The sequence below is a fragment of the Musca vetustissima genome, unplaced genomic scaffold (assembly GCF_032173495.1).
Source record: "Musca vetustissima isolate MV318-11 ecotype Yass unplaced genomic scaffold, APGP_CSIRO_Mvet_v1 utg102011, whole genome shotgun sequence".
Taxonomy (NCBI): domain Eukaryota; kingdom Metazoa; phylum Arthropoda; class Insecta; order Diptera; family Muscidae; genus Musca; species Musca vetustissima.
The window spans coordinates 8,449-25,476 of record NW_026878988.1 but is presented as its reverse complement, the minus strand read 5'-3'; the positions used below and the strand labels follow the sequence as shown (position 1 = coordinate 25,476).

The following is a 17,028-nucleotide window of genomic DNA, read 5'->3' as shown; positions in this document are numbered from 1 at the left end:
TTACAATTAGTAAACACGATACAGTCCAAAGTTATGGACGAAATTTTACATGTAGGATTGATTCTGTCCAATGAAGACCCCTATTGTCACGAAATATTACCCAGGCTCGGAATAAAAATCCGCAGAAAGATAAAGTTCTGTGGTAGTTGTGTAGATTATCGTATGGTCGGCCCGTCCGACTATACGGCTCCGCATACTGGTTTAAAAATATTTTTGTCAAAGAAGATATAGAAAAATATTTGTAAACCAGTGAGCGGAGCAGTATAGTCGGACGGGCCGACCATACGATACCCTACACAACTACCATACGATACCCTGCACAACTCCCACATACGAGTACATACGACAATATAATTGGTATCAATTCAAAGGTCAACCACTCCTCTTCGATATATTATCAACTTCTGGGGTCTATGTCCTTCAGGAGTAAATATATACGCTATAGAATACAAATTTTGTCATTACTTAGCTGGCTTGTTACAGAACGGTTGTTCCATAAGCCGAGCTTAAAAAAGATTTCCAATCGCGTCGGTCTTGTACGCAAATCCTCAAATTTGGAAGACCACGTTCCAGGATGTTCTTTTCTACTTGGTCTTTCCATCTAATTCGTGGCCTTCCCCTTCTACGGGAACCATGAGTAGGCTCGTTTTTATATGCCTTTTGAGCTTGGGCATTCTCATTCATCCGCACAACATGGCCTAGCCACCGTAGTCGCTGCAGCTCAATACGACTGACTATGTCGATGTCCGAGAATAGCTGGTACAGTTCATGGTTCATTCGACGCCGATATTCACCGTCGACGCAGATCGGCCCGTAGATCTTTCGGAGAATTTTTCTTTCAAACACCTCAAGAGCTGCCTCATCTGCTTACGCAAGTAACCATGCTTCTGATCCATATAATAGCACGGGTAGTATCAGCGTCTTGTAAAGTGTGAGTTTGGTCTGGCGGGAAGTAGCCTTGCTTCTAAACTACTTACTTAGACCATAGTAGCATCTGTTGGCCATCACACTCCTTCTCCGAATTTCAAAACTGATGTCAGTCGTTTTATTTATGGCGGTACCAAGGTATCTAAAGTCTTTAACTCGAAGCTGTAGTTCTCAAATTCCACAGTTGGTCCGAATCTACTGGACGTCTTGCGCATTGATATCATCAGACTGGTCTTCTCGCCATTTACTGCCAAACTCACTTTGGCAGACTCCTACGCAATTTGTTCAAAGGTGGCTGTTACCGCTCGTAACGTTCGACCCATTATATCGATGTTATCGGCGTAGGCCAGGAACATGTGTTGTTTGGTGTACAGTGTGCCATTTCTGTTCAATTTTGCGTCTCGTATGATGTTAAAAAGATCACACGACAAACTGTCATTTTGTCTGAATCCTCGTTCGGTATTGAAGGGCTCCGATAGGTCCTTTCCTACTTTAACCGCTGACATTGTGCCACTTAAAGTTATCCTGCATAGCCGTATTAATTTTGCAGGAATTCCGAACGTAGACATGACTTTAAACACCTCTGGACGGATAGGGCTGTCGAATGCGGCTTTATAGTCGACAAATAGGTGGTATGTGTCGATGACATAGCACACTGTATAGCACTTTATATGCGATGGGAACGAGGCTTATTCCTCTATAGTTGGCACATATCGTCTTGTCTCCTTTTTCGTGCACGGGACAAAGGATGCTGAGGTTCCAATCATTGGACATGCATTCATCTAGCCAAATTGTACTAATCAGCTGACGCATGTTCCTGACCAGCATCTGGCCACCAGTCTTGTCATTTTTCCACCAAAAGTCAGGGCCCATTTAACCCGCTAAATATTGAGAGATCTTTATCAAAACAGCATTGCTTATTCTTCAGCCCGATTCGGTTCTCCATGTAAAATTTCGCTATGTTCGGGCCGTATTTGGGGCCTCTGGAGGGACCAGAAAAACGGTCAAAAAAAAAAGTATTTCGTCCCTTTCATCCCTTAAATATTAACCGATCTTTACCAAAAACAATAGTGGCCTTCATTGGCCAGAACCCATCTTACATGCACAATTTCGTGAAGATTGGTCCATAACAGTGACCTGTATCGGACGGACGGACACACATGTTTAGATCGACTCAGCTAGTATACTTAAAGGTGAGTCTTGGACCAATATTTCGCGACGTTACAAACTTTTGGGGCGGCACAAAGCTATAATACCCTGACGACATAGTTGTGTAGGCCTATGTTTAGTGGTTGAAAAAAAAAATATTTCTTAAAACTCCCTGCCTGTTTATTGTTCTTGGAAAAATTAAATTTCCTGCTTTCCCCTTCAAAATCCAATAATCAATGTGATATTAGTTTGTTTGCTTTCAGGATTTTTTCGATTACATTTTGAAATCACTTGAAAACAATTTTCAATGTTTTTTTTCCTTGTTTATTTATTTTTCTATTATTTCCTTCTCATATTCCCTGAGTACGAGTAAGTGTGTGTGTGTCTGTGTCATGCTCGATGGCTTGTTAACCTGACATGATTGTGGCAGCCATGTCAGTAGGTTCGCTTGGTCGTAATGCTACACCGGAAACGTGTACAAACACCACATGTTATTACTCATGTATAAGCTGACAGTATATTTATACCATTAACTTTAGGTTTGCAATTGTTGTTGTTGTTGCTGTAAGTGTTATTTTTCTTGTTGTCATATCTTGTCCGTATAACTACTGCTTCTGGGGACTTCTTGGCTTACCATGGGAAACATGATTTATTGTAAAACTTTTCAGTTTGCGGAAGAAGAAATGACGGTAACTTGGTAAGGATAAGGACAAAATGAGTGAGATATTGTTGGAGAGGGCTAGGAAGGGTGTAAATATAATCGATTTTATAGGACAATTGTTTGAGGGCGGATAGAGTTAATTTTCTTCTTCTTGGTAAAAAGGTGTAGAGATTAAAGTTAGGAATCTATTTTTAATATCTCGAGAGTTTTATAAGAAGATTTATTTGTTTTAATCCTTTTTCTTATTATCCTTTTTTCATTATCTTTTTTGTTTTTTCTCCATTTTTATTGCAGATTCGCCACCCCACCGATGAAACCCAATGTCTAACCTGTCAATTGGGTACATTACCCGATGCCACCAAACAATATTGCCAAACCATACCAGAGGTTTATTTACGACCCGAATCCGCATGGGCCATTGGGGCGATGGCATTTAGTGCAACCGGAATATTGGTGACACTGTTTGTTGTGGGTGTATTTGTGAGGTAAGTTTAGCTACTAAGGATATCAATGTATGTCCGTAATGGAAGAACGTATAAAAATATATTTTATTTATTTTATTTTTCAAGATTTTATTTTTTTTGGCCAAGTGATTGTCTTCGATATTTGCTCAGATATCCATGTCGTAGAATATCCTGCCAAGCGACTTGGGTAAATAACAAATGTCCATGGACATTACAAATGCATCTCCCATAGTTGATAATGTCCAGCATGACATTGATACCACTATATATTATTGTACTGGCCACTTGACTACGTTTTTCTGATGATGTATGCTTTCCATTTGTTGTATCCTTAATGGCAAGGATAACAAGGAGTTGGAATTTCAACAACTTTTCCTTGGCATTTTTAAATTGAGGAGTCAGACAATTTTTGGGAGAACCAAAAATGTTTGAAAAATTTTAATATGTTTCAGGGCAAGTCCATTAAGTTCATGGCCAAACCAAAGTATCCTTAAAAAATACATTTTCCCAAAACACAAAATACCTCTAAACATCAAAAATTCCCAACTTATATTACATTCTGAACATTCTATTTATTTTTGCAAAAACAAAAAAAATACATTTTCAAAATATTTGGCCATGTACCAAAAATACATTTAACCTTAAACTCATGGCCAATACTATCCTTTTTTCAATTTTTCCCTGGTTTTGGTTAAATACCCAAAAAAAAAATCGTATTGTGTTCAACAACAATGTTGCAAAATTTTGAACTTACACATTATACAATGTCCCGCACACACACAGTAATGACCTTTTTAATAACAACCACATAACATTTCCTTATTACAATAATGTTATAAGTGGTGTGTGTCTGTGTTAGAGCTGTTAGAAATGAGCAAAAACAGTTTTCAATGGAATTTCTAAAAATATTTTTCTCGAAACCATAACAATTAACCAGTGAGCGGAGCAGTATAGTCGGACGGGGCCGACCATACGATACCCTACACAACTACCACGGAACTCAAATTTTCTGCGGATGTTTATTCCGAGCCTGGGTAATATTTCGTGATATTGGCATCCTCTTGCCCGATTAGAGGTAAACAGCACCTCTTCCTCACACTGACATATTTTCCGAATATTACGAGTATTCAGTACAGCTATTGTCCAGATTCCCTTCACCGTGGGTTGTGTTGTGATGTTCGGCTTTCATTTGTGGTATATATATCGACTCGAAAATAACACAAAAAATTAAGTTTTCGGTCCACTTCATTCCCAAAATTATTATCTGATCATCACCGAAAATTATAGGCGTTGTCCTTGACTATAACTGGAACCTTATGGAACATTTCAAAGCGATAAGCGCTATAGTTCCGCGCTCTAGAGTGATAATGGGTTACTAAATAATATACGGATACGAAGATACCTGTAAATATTTAGGTGTAACTCCCACATCCGAGCACATACAACATTATAATGGGTATTAATTTAAAGGTCAACCACTCCTCTTGGATATAATATCAACTTCTCGGGTCTATGTCATTCAGGGGTAAATATATACGCTATAGAATACAAATTTTGTCATTTTTTCACACAAAAGTCAGGGTCCGTTTGACCCGCTAAATACTGACCGATCTTTATCGAAACAGGCACGCTTATTCTTTGGCCCGATCCCTTTCTCCATGTAGGAATTCGCGATGTTTGTGCCATAATTGCGGCCTCTAAAGCGACCAGAAAACCCGACAAAAATTAAACATTTGGTCCATTTCATCCCCTAAATATTAACCGATCTTTACCAAAAACTATAGGGGTCTTCATTGGCCAGAACCCATCCTACATGCAAAATCGTGAAAATTGGTCAATTGGCCTGTATCGTGTTTGCAAATTATAATGAACAGACGGACGGACACACATGTCTTGATCGATTCATCGAATCGAGATATGACGATCGGTATACTTAATGGTGGGTCTAGGACCAATATTTCGCGGCGTTACAAACTCTTGGGGCTGCACTATAATACCCAGACAACATAGATGTGTAGAATATAAAAATCTACGCCTTTGTTTAGCCTATGAAAAAATATTTAAAAAAATCACGTCTATATATGACCCTTGAAAAAATAGTTCTAAAATTTGAAGCCTTTTTCGAGTCCCTGAAAAAATATTTGTTGAAAAAAACACACCTTATTTAGGCCCTTGAAATGTAATTTTTTTTACAAATTCCCCTTATCCGTTATGACCCATTAAAACATTTCCTGTCCCACCTCTTCACTAGACATTCCATGCCACCAAAAACTGCCACTTTTGTCTAACCCGCAAAAATTTTTCACATAATTTCCAAAAATATTTCGCCTTAAATCCTAGCTATTAAAATGATATTAAATTTTCATTAGCACTTATAATGATATTTTCCACCTCTCTCTCCTTTTTCCTCTTTTCAAAATCTGCAACATTATGGCAACTGCAACTATTTTTACACACATTTGTTGCCTGGCTGCCTATTCAACGATGCTACCGATGATGATGATGATGCTGCGATGCAATGGAATGAAATGACCATTACGAACTAACCACATCCGCAGACACAATGACACACCAATTGTCCGGGCATCCGGCAGGGAGTTAAGCTATATTCTCCTGGCAGGCATACTGATGTGTTATGCGGTCACATTTGCCCTGGTACTGAAGCCGACAAATGTGGTGTGTGCCATACAAAGGTAAGTACATTTTTGGTGGAAATATTGTTTTTTTTTGCGTTTCGTTATGTTTGTATGTGAGTGTGTGCGTGTGAGATTTGTTTCGTTTTCCCTCCCAGTCACGTGCCCAAGCAACAAACCATCCAACCATTACACTGATAATGTATACATGAATGCTGTTGATGCCATAGCTTTGCCTGCAGAATGTTTGGTTGGTTGGCTGGCTGATGCGATGGTTTGTTGTTGCGTTGTGTTTGATCTGTTTTGTAATTCGGTCTCTGATGCCTGTTAATGTAGTGCTGTGATTTTTACACTCAAATCGCTGAATATTTTTTGTTAATATTCAAATAGAATTATGCTTATTTTTGGGAGTTTGTTTTTGGTAATTTCGGTTGGGGATTTAAATGTACATGGAGGAAATTGTTTTGGTGTGGAGGTGAATTGAAAATAAATTTTTAAACTTGAAGTGATGACAAACCATCAAAATATATTTTTTTAAAAATCCACGGCTGCATATAGGCATCATAAATATATATATTTATATCCACGCCTAATGGTAGGCCCTGAAAATTAAATTAAAAAAATCCATGCCCAATGATAGGCCTTAAAATTTAATTTTTTAAAAAATCCACGACATTTAAATTCCGCTAGGAGATTTTAAAGCAAAAATCGGAAGGGAAAATATCTTTGACCCCAGCGTCGGAAAATTCAGCCTCCATGAAGCAACATCAGACAACGACATGAGGTTGATTGACTTCGCGGCAGCAAAAAAAACAGCCCCGAATTCATGTATCTCGATATACACAAGGCCTCTTGGATTTCTCCCGATCGAACAACGAGAAATCAAATCGATCATTTTGTGATAGACGGAAGGCATTCATCCAGTGTTTTAGACGTCAAATCGATCCGGGGAGCGAATATCGATTCGGACCATTACCTTGTGGCAGCCAAGGTACGCACCCGTCCCGTAATGTAGCAGCAAAGGTGCGATCTAATGTAACACGGAAATCTGACGTCGAAAAGCTGCAAACACAACAGATAGCAGAAGTCTACTCCGCTCAACTTTCGCAACTGCTTGACGAAAGCATCCCTTGTCCCGATAATAATATAGAAGCACAATGGCAGAGAATTGTCCCCTCCCTACAAACTGCAGCAAAAGCAACACATGGGTACCAAAGACCATCATCATGATATCCCTGGTATTCTGTATAACTTACCCAACTGCTTGACGAAAGCAACCCTTGTCCCGATAATAGTATAGAAGCACAATGGCAGAGAATTGCCCACTCCCCACAAACTGCAGCAAAAGCAACACATGGGTACCAAAGACCATCATCATGATATCCCTGGTACGATCATGAGTATCGTAATGCTACAGCGTATAAGGCAACCCTGCAGACAGTAGCAACTCGTAATGTGAAGGAGAACTATCGGGAGAAAAGGAGAGAGCAGACACATATTTTCAGAAAAAAGAAGGAAGAAAAAGAAAAACGTGAACGTGAGCAAATCGAGATGTACAGGAGTCAGAATGAAGTCCGAAAATTCTACCAACGGATAAAATACCAAACCGAAGGCTTTGGTGCAGGAAAATCCTCTTCTAGATATGAAGAAGGAAACCTGGTGACTGATACAGACAGCGTGCTGAGGATCTGGAAGGAGCATTTTGAAAAACTTCTGGTATCAAATAGTAGTGGTGAAGAGGATACCCCAGAACCAATATGTGATGACGGTATAAAGTGTATACCACCAAGATGAAGTCAGAATAGCAATCAATCGGCTGAAGAATAATAAAGCCGATGGGTTACAAGCCGTTCTATTCAAGACTGGTAGTCAGATGCTTGTAAGGAGCTTGCACCAGCTGATTAGTACAATCTGGCTAGAAAAATGCATACCCAATGATTGAAACCTCAGCATACTGCAAAAGTAGACAAGACTATATGTGCCAACTATAGAGGAATTAGACTCCTTCCCATCGCATATAAAATGCCATCCAGCATACTGCGCGAACGACTGAAGCCAATGGTCAATGACATTATTGGACCATACCAATGCGGCTTCAGACCTGGAAAATCCACCATTGACCAGATTTTCACTCTACGCCAAATCCTGAAAAAAACCCACGAAAAACACATCGACACATTCCATCTATTCATCGACTAAAAAGCCGCATTCGAGAGCCCTCCGTTCAGAGGCGTATAAAACCATGCCTGCATTTGGCATTCCTGAAAAATTATTTGGCTATACAGGATAACTTTAACTGGCACAAGATCAGCTGTTAAAGTCGGAAAGGACCTCTCGGAGCCCTTTATTACCGAACGTGGATTCAGACAAGGTTATAGTTTGTCGTGTGACCTTTTTATCATCCTGGTGGAAAAGGTCATACGAGAGGTAAAAGTGAACAGCAATGGCACTCTGTACACACAACAACACATGTTACTCGCCTACGCCGATGACATCGACATAATGGATCGAACGTAGAGAGCAGTAGCAGCCACCTGTGAGCAAATTGAGAAGGAGTCTGCCAAAGTGGTAAACGGCGAGAAGACCAAGCTGATGGTATCAACGCGCAAAACGTCCAGTAGACTCGGACCAACTGTGCAACTTGAGAACTACAGCTTCGAGGTAGTCAAAGATTTTATGTACCTTGGTACCGCCATAAATAAAACGAATGACATCAGATTTGAAATTCAGAGAAGGATAACGATGACCAACCGATGCTACTATGGTCTGAGTAAACAACTCAAAAGCAAGGCTACCTCCCTCCAGACCAAACTCACACTCTACAAGACGCTGATACTACCCGTACTGTTATATGGATCTGAAGCATGGTACTTGCACAAGCAGATGAGGCAGCTCTTGGAGTGTTTGAGAGAAAAATTCTCCGAAAGATCTACCGGTCGATCTGCGTTGACGGTGAATATCGCCGTCGAATGAACCATGAGTTGTACCAGCTATTCTCGGACATCGGCATTGTTGGACGTACTGAGCTGCAGCGACTACGTTGGCTAGGTCATGTTGTGAGAATATATGAAGATGCCCCATTCCAGAAGGCATATAAAAGCGAACCAGCTTATGGTTCAAGGGAAGGCCGCGAATAAGATGGAAAGATGAAGTGGAAGACAACATTGCCGAATATGGTCTTACAAATTGGAAAAACTGTGCAAAAGACCGACGCGCCTGGAAATCTTTTCTAAGCTCGGCTTATGGAATGAAAGTTCTGTCCCAAGCCAGCTAAGTAAGTAAATAAGTCGTGGATATTAAAAAAAAATATTTTTCTAGGGCTATCATTAGGCGTGGATTTTTTATAAACAAATATTTTAAGGCCTATCTTTAGGCGTGGATTTTTAAAAAAAAAAATATGTCAAGGCCTATCTTTAAGCGTGGATTTTTTAAAAAAAATATTTTAAGGCCTATCTTTAGGCGTGGATTTTTAAAAAACATATTTTAAGGCCTATCTTTAGGCGTGGATTTTTAAAAACAAAAATATGTTAGGGCCTATCTTTAGGCGTGAATTTTAAAAAAAAAATATTTTAGGGCCTATCTTTAGGCGTGGATTTTTTTAAAAAATTGTTTAAGGGCCTATCTTTAGGCGTGGATTATTTAAAAAAATATTTGAAGGCCTATCTTTAGGCGTGGATTTTTTAAAAAAATATTTGAAGGCCTATCTTTAGGCGTGGATTTTTTTAAAAAAAAATTTGAAGGCCTATCTTTAGGCGTGGATTTAAAAAAAAATTTGAAGGCCTATCTTTAGGCGTGGATTTAAAAAAAAAAAATTTTAAGGCCTATCTTTAGGCGTGGATTAAAAAAAACATTCTTTCTGGTTTAAACTTTCCAATAAAAAAAATTTGTTCATATTTCCATTCCTCTTCCTTTAAAACTGGTTTATGGCCATAAAATGCAACAAACCCCATAAATCCTGTAACTTCTTTACTTTTTTATTATCCAAATCTCTTCCATTTCCATTTTTTATTGAAATGAAAAAGTTGTTTTATTACCACATTTTAGAACTCCCTGCATGTGCCTGCACGGATGTTAAATTTTACATAAACTTATTTTTAACAATTTTGAAAATTTTTTTATTTCTATTTTTATCTTCTCTTCACCATTTAGATTCTCTGTGGGTTTCTGCTTCACTGTGGTCTATGCCGCCCTGCTAACCAAAACGAATCGCATTGCCAGGATTTTTAAGGCAGGCAAGCAGTCGGCAAAACGTCCCTCGTTTATAAGTCCCAAATCGCAATTGGTGATATGTTCATTTTTTATATCCGTGCAGGTAAGATAAGATAATTTTGTGAAAAGAAAGTGAGAGGGGAAGGGGAGAAATTCCCTTTTCCACTTAACACAAATAATGTATCTGTCATCTATATTGTGCATAAATAATTAATTTTGTAATTTCAAAATCTTTTTTCATTCATTCTTTTTTCCAAAACAACTTCATTGTGCCACCCACCCGTCATCATCCTCATCCACGTGCTGCATTCTGCCATGACAACAGATATTGATAAATGGCGTCTGGATGCTAATAGCACCCTCACATGCCATGCATCATCATCCGACACGCGAGGATAACCTATTGGTATGCGATTCGTATATCGATGCTTCGTATGTCATCGCCTTCTTCTATCCGATTGTATTGATTGTGGTGTGTACGGTCTATGCGGTGCTGACACGCAAAATACCGGAAGCTTTTAATGAATCGAAACATATCGGTAAGTGATGGGAAGAGTGGAGTTCAATGGTTATGAAGGGGAAGGGAGGTAGAGTTGTGGAGCAGGAGGTGAAATGAAATTGTGTTAAGAGCTGGCATTTGTCAGTGATGATAATGAAGGGAAATTAAGTTATCAAGTGTTTCGGGGTTGAGGGTATTCAAAAAGGGATGAGGAGATATTCGACAAATTTACAAGGATCCTTAAGAAGGTGGATTAAAAAAAACAGAAGGACTGTCATTAACCTGCAGATTTTTTGAAAAATAAATTTTCAAGGCCTATCAACAAGCGGAGAATTTTTAAGGCGTGAAGTTTTTAAAATTAAATTTCAAAGTCAAGTATTAGGCGCAGATTTTAAAAAAATTATTTATCAAGACTTACTTTTAGGCGTAGATTCTTAAAACTTAATTTTCAAGGCCTACTGTTAGGCGTGGATTTTTTTAAATTCAATTTTATGGCCGACTATTAGCCTAGGATTTTTAAAAATCAATTGTCATGGCCAACTATTAGCCGTGGATATTTTAAAAGCCAAATTCCATGGCCTACTATTAGGCGTGGATTTTTTAAAAGCCAAATTTCATGGCCTACTATTAGGCATGGATATTCCAAAAGCCAAATTTCATGGCCTACTATTAGGCGTGGATTTTTTAAAAGCCAAATTTCATGGCCTACTATTAGGCGTGGATTTTTTAAAAGCCAAATTTCATGGCCTACTATTAGGCATGGATTTTTTAAAAGCTAAATTTCATGGCCTACTATTAGGCGTGGATTTTTTAAAAGCCAAATTTCATGGCCTACTATTAGGCGTGGATTTTTTAAAGCCAAATTTCATGGCCTACTATTGGGCGTGGATTTTTTAAAAGCCAAATTTCATGGCCTACTATTAGGCGTGAATTTTTTAAAAGCCAAATTTCATGGCCTACTATTAGGCGTGGAATTTTAAAAGCCAAATTTCATGGCCTACTATTAGGCGTGGATTTTTTAAAAGCCAAATTTCATGGCCTACTATTAGGCGTGGATTTTTTAAAAGCCAAATTTCATGGCCTACTATTAGGCGTGAATTTTTTAAAAGCCAAATTTCATGGCCTACTATTAGGCGTGGATTTTTTAAAAGCCAAATTTCATGGCCTACTATTAGGCGTGGAATTTTAAAAGCCAAATTTCATGGCCTACTATTGGGCGTAGATTTTTTAAAAGCCAAATTTCATGGCCTACTATTAGGCGTGGATTTTTTAAAAGCCAAATTTCATGGCCTACTATTAGGCGTGGATTTTTTAAAAGCCAAATTTCATGGCCTACTATTAGGTGTGGATTTTTTAAAAGCCAAATATCATGGCTAAATTTCATGGCCTACTATTAGGCGTGGATTTTTTAAAATAATTTTTTAGGAGGCCTAAATAAGCCCTCCCATGGCCTACTATTAGGCGTGGATTTTTTAAAGCCAAATTTCATGGCCTACTATTGAGCGTGGATTTTTTAAAAGCCAACTTTCATGGCCTACTATTAGGCGTAAATTTTTTAAAAGCCAAATTTCATGGTCTACTATTAGGCGTGGATTTTTTAAAAGCCAAATTTCATGGCCTACTATTAGGCGTGGAATTTTAAAAGCCAAATTTCATTACCTACTATTGGGCGTGGATTTTTTAAAAGCCAAATTTCATGGCCTACTATTAGGCGTGGATTTTTTAAAAGCCAAATTTCATGGCCTACTATTAGGCGTGGATTTTTTAAAAGCCAAATTTCATGGCCTACTATTAGGCGTGGATTTTTTAAAAGCCAAATTTCATGGCCTACTATTAGGCGTGGATTTTTTTAAAGCCAAATTTCATGGCCTACTATTAGGCGTGGATTTTTTAAAAGCCAAATTTCATGGCCTACTATTAGGTGTGGATTTTTTAAAAGCCAAATATCATGGCCTACTATTAGGCGTGGATTTTTTAAAAGCCAAATTTCATGGCCTACTATTAGGCTTGGATTTTTTAAAAGCTAAATTTCATGGCCTACTATTAGGCGTGGATTTTTTAAAAGCCAAATTTCATGGCCTACTATTAGGCGTGGATTTTTTAAAGCCAAATTTCATGGCCTACTATTGAGCGTGGATTTTTTAAAAGCCAAATTTCATGGCCTACTATTAGGCGTGAATTTTTTAAAAGCCAAATTTCATGGCCTACTATTAGGCGTGGATTTTTTAAAAGCCCAATTTCATGGCCTTCTATTAGGCGTGGAATTTTAAAAGCCAAATTTCATGGCCTACTATTAGGCGTGGATTTTTCAAAAGCCAAATTTCATGGCCTACTATTAGGCGTGGAATTTTAAAAGCCAAATTTCATTACCTACTATTAGGCGTGGAATTTTAAAAGCCAAATTTCATTACCTACTATTAGGCGTGGATTTGTTAAAATTAATGTAAAAATTATCTATAATGACAAAACTCTCTTCAACACAAATTCTTTTACAGCTTATGATCCACAGCTGCTTCATTTTTCGCCTGCTAACGATCCTTATCAACGTCTTTTCCTTTAATTTGTTCAATAAATTTGTTACAATTCATTACATTTTTATTTATTTGCTTTTGTCTTTCTCTTCCCTCTATTCCCTACAGGTTTTACCATGTACACCACCTGTGTCATTTGGCTGGCCTTTGTCCCGCTCTACTTTGGTACAGCCAATCATGTACCACTGAGGATAACATCGATGTCGGTAACGATTAGTTTATCGGCCAGTGTAACGATAGCATGTTTATTTTCACCAAAGGTAAGTTTGCTCATATGGCAGGCCTTTACTCCCACGGGGTGTGAGACGGTGACATGGGATGGGATGATAATAAGAAATCAGGAATTTATGAGGATAATTAGGTTGTATTTGGGAGACAATAAATTTGTGTGCGTGCTCATAGAGCAGATGGTGCCGAAAGGAGGATTTATAGATATGGGCAGGGGAAAGGTGGATCTGGGGGAATAAATGTGTGTAATATTAGATTAATGTCCTAAGGGATATTGTATAATAGTTTAATAAGATAACATTTTGGGGGTAATAATTTAGTATACAAGAAAATATATTGTAGAAATTGAAGGTCTTCAGAGGGAAGGGTTACAATGTTAAACATAGGAGGGCTTTATAGACATATATAAATTTCAGGGACTAACAGTAGGTGAGTAATTTAAAAAAATATATATTAGGTACTAAGAAGGGACGTGGATTTTTTAAAAAATAATTTTCTTAATTTTTCAGATTGGGAAAAATCGGTCCAGATATAGATATAGCTCCTATGTATATTTTCTTCAGATTTAAAGTCCCCATATATCTTTCGATTTGATCGAAATTTTGCATAGCGTACTGAATTAAGAGTAGAATGATATGTATAAAGTTTCGTGAAAATCTGTTCAGATTTAGATATAGCTCCCATATATATTATGGTCCGATTTAAGGCAAATAGTGCACAATAGTCCCTAAATGTCTTTCGATTTGCACGAAATTTTGCACATCGTACTGACTTAAGCCTAGAATGATGTATGCTAAGTTTCGTGAAAGTCGGTTCAGATTTAGATATAGCTTCCATATATAATTTCGTCCGATTTAAGGTAAATTGTGCACCAAAGTCCCGATAAATCTTGCGATTTGTACGAAATTTTGCACAGCATACTGCATTAGGTCTAGAATAATGTGTGCTAAGTTTCATGAAAATCGGCTCAGATTTTGATATAGCTCCCATATATATTTTGGTCCGATTTAAGGTAAAATGTGCGCCAAACTCCCTTTATATCTTCCGATTTGCACGAAATTTGGCACAGTGTACTGACATAAGCCTGGAATTATTTGTGCTAAGTTTCGTGAAAATCGGTTCAGATTTAGATATAGCTCCCATATATAGATTCGTCCGATTTAAGGTAAATGGTGCACCAAAGTCCCTATGTATCTTTCGATTTGCACGAAATTTGGCATAACGTACTGAATTAAGCCTAGAGTGATGTGTGCTAAGTTTCTTGAAAATTGGATCAGATTTAGATATAGCTCTATATATATGTTCGTCCGATTTAAGGTAAATGGTGCACCAAAGTACCTATATATGTTTCGATTTGCACAAAATTTGGCATAGCATAATGAATAAGTTCTAGAATGATGTGTGCAAAGTTTCACTGAAATCGGTTCAGATTTAGATATAGCTCCTATATATAATTTCGTCCGATTTTATGTAAATGGTGCACCAAAGTCCCTATGTATCTTTCGATTTGCACGAAATTTTGCACAGCGTACTGACTTAAGCCTAGAATGATGTGCGCTTAGTTTCGTAAAAATCGGTTCAGATTTAGATATAGCCCCCATATATATTTTCGTCCGATTTAAGGTAAATTGTGCACCAAAGTCCCTAAATGTCTTTAGATTTTCACGAAATTTTGCACAGCGTACTGACTTAAGCCTAGAATGATGTGTGCTAAGTTTCGTGAAAATCTGTTGAGATTTAGATATAGCTCCCATATATATTTTCGTCCGATTTAAGGTAAATGGTGCATCAAAGTCCGAATATATTTTTCGATTTCCACCAAATTTAGCCTGGCGTAACGAATTGAGTCTAGAATAAGGTGTGTAAAGTTTCGAGAATATGGGTTCAGATTTAGATATAGGTTCCACATATGTATTTTCGTCCGATTTTAAGTAAATTGTGCACCAGACTCCTAATGTTTGTCTGATTGACACGAAATTTTGCACAACGTAAATTCGTCCCAGTGTACGCAAACGATTCTAAATCTGCCCGATTGAAATTAAATTTAGCATAGGTTGCAGGAGGGTGTATGTTCCTTCGAGGGATCGTTGTCATACAATTGTAAGGATACATATGTACAACATACCCAAAGTGGTGAAGGGTACCATATAGTCGGCCCAGTTCGACTTTACTACTTTCCTTACTGATTTTTCTTATTTATCTTCTGATTTCTAATGTTCCCCTTTCTCTCCTCCCCCTCTCTCTTTCCAGCTTTATATAATCCTCATACGCCCCGAGCGAAATGTTCGACAAAGTATGATGCCTCCGCGCTCCCATATCCATCGCACGGCCAATACTGGGCCCTCTTCAATGATGGCAGCTGCGGTGGTCACGGCCGCAACTTGTGCCCAAGAGGAGAAAATTCAAAAACATATCACACCCACCAACACCGAACACAGTAGTGTTAGTCAAAAGAAGAAACTGTGTGAAATGGCCACACAGACCATTACAATATCATCGAGTATATTCACCAATTTGGATAGTGGTAGCTATCAGCAAATACCCTACGCCGATCAATATGTGCCAAATAATAATCACAACGATAAGCAGCAGCAAGAAATGGGGGCGCATCCCGAAAATAATTCAATGGCCACGGAGGCTAATGAGGCACAGGTGGTGGCCAACAATAATAAAATCAATCAGCAGCAACATTCGTTGAATAACTGCACGGCAAATGCCATAGCGAATAGTTTAAATGGAGTGGTGGTGAGTACGGGTGCACAGCCACCGGCATATAATCATGTGGCCCCACAACCACCTCCACCTACACTCCCTGTGACGACAACATCGACCAAATGCAACGAATCGACAACAACGCATAATGCCAAGACCGTGCTGACAACAAGTTTATAGCCATTATCCGGCAATTATTACAGCAGCAGCAGCGACTCACCACCAACACCGGGAGCAACATTAGCCGCAGCAGCGGCAATTCTCAGCAACACGGCGAGAAGCAGTGAGCAACATGTTGCTGAGCCCACACAACCTATTTGCAACTCAAAGTCTTCAGATAATTTACGTAAACCAACGGCGGCGGCAGCGGAGAATGGAAATGCTGCAACAGCAACAACGGTGACAGGAGACAGCAGTAGTTTAAGGACGACAACAGCAAATCCTGCATCCATGACTGCAGTTACCAATAGTGTGGGTAAGACAGCTTGTGCCACTGGCGGAGGCAGTGGTGGCAGCCTATCGTCATGCTCACGTAATGGCTCGACCAAAGGTTCACAATCCAGTAACAATAATGTAAGTCCACTTAATCCTCCACTAAGTCGTGAAAGTAGTACGGGTAAAAAACGTTGTGCCATACCTGTATAGGAGAGGTGGAATGAAGAAAAATAACAACATCAACAAAAATAAAAGTGAAACTAACAACAAAAACACATAGGAATTTAGTAAAGAGAATACCACAAGGACTTAGGCTAGGATAATAAACAAACAAAACAGAGGAAACAAATACAGACACACAGGGGAATAAAATCAGACACACACATACATACATATGCATACATGGAAGCAAACATAATACGTACAACCTAATACAGAGATACGTAGAACGCTATAAATAAAACCTAATCTGTAGGCCAAAAGAAATTGGTGAACAAAAAAAAAATCCTCCAAAAATATGGGAGAACCGGAAAGGAGAATATTTTTTGGTTTTTTTTTCCAAAAATAATAATTTTCTTTA

The 17,028-nt window shown here is 38.4% G+C and overlaps 1 protein-coding gene across 1 annotated transcript; it reads left to right on the top strand.

Moving 5' to 3' along the window:
* The first annotated feature begins 2,493 nt into the window (after nucleotides 1-2,493).
* On the top strand, nucleotides 2,494-16,658 carry LOC133323802 (metabotropic glutamate receptor-like). The gene is made up of 8 exons (XM_061532701.1): nucleotides 2,494-2,514; nucleotides 3,032-3,222; nucleotides 5,760-5,894; nucleotides 9,984-10,146; nucleotides 10,369-10,582; nucleotides 13,182-13,333; nucleotides 15,552-16,174; nucleotides 16,217-16,658. The coding sequence occupies exons 1-8, from the start codon at nucleotides 2,494-2,496 to the stop codon at nucleotides 16,656-16,658; spliced, it is 1,941 nt and encodes a 646-aa protein (XP_061388685.1).
* The last annotated feature ends 370 nt before the right edge of the window (nucleotides 16,659-17,028 follow it).

Bases quoted from the DNA above. Each gene is read 5' to 3' on its own strand.
- LOC133323802 (XM_061532701.1), top strand. From the start codon at position 2,494: ATGATTGTGGCAGCCATGTCA. The intron at 3,223-5,759 runs GTAAGTTTAGCT...CCACATCCGCAG, and splicing joins GTTGTGGGTGTATTTGTGAG to ACACAATGACACACCAATTG. The intron at 10,147-10,368 runs GTAAGATAAGAT...CCATGACAACAG, and splicing joins CATTTTTTATATCCGTGCAG to ATATTGATAAATGGCGTCTG.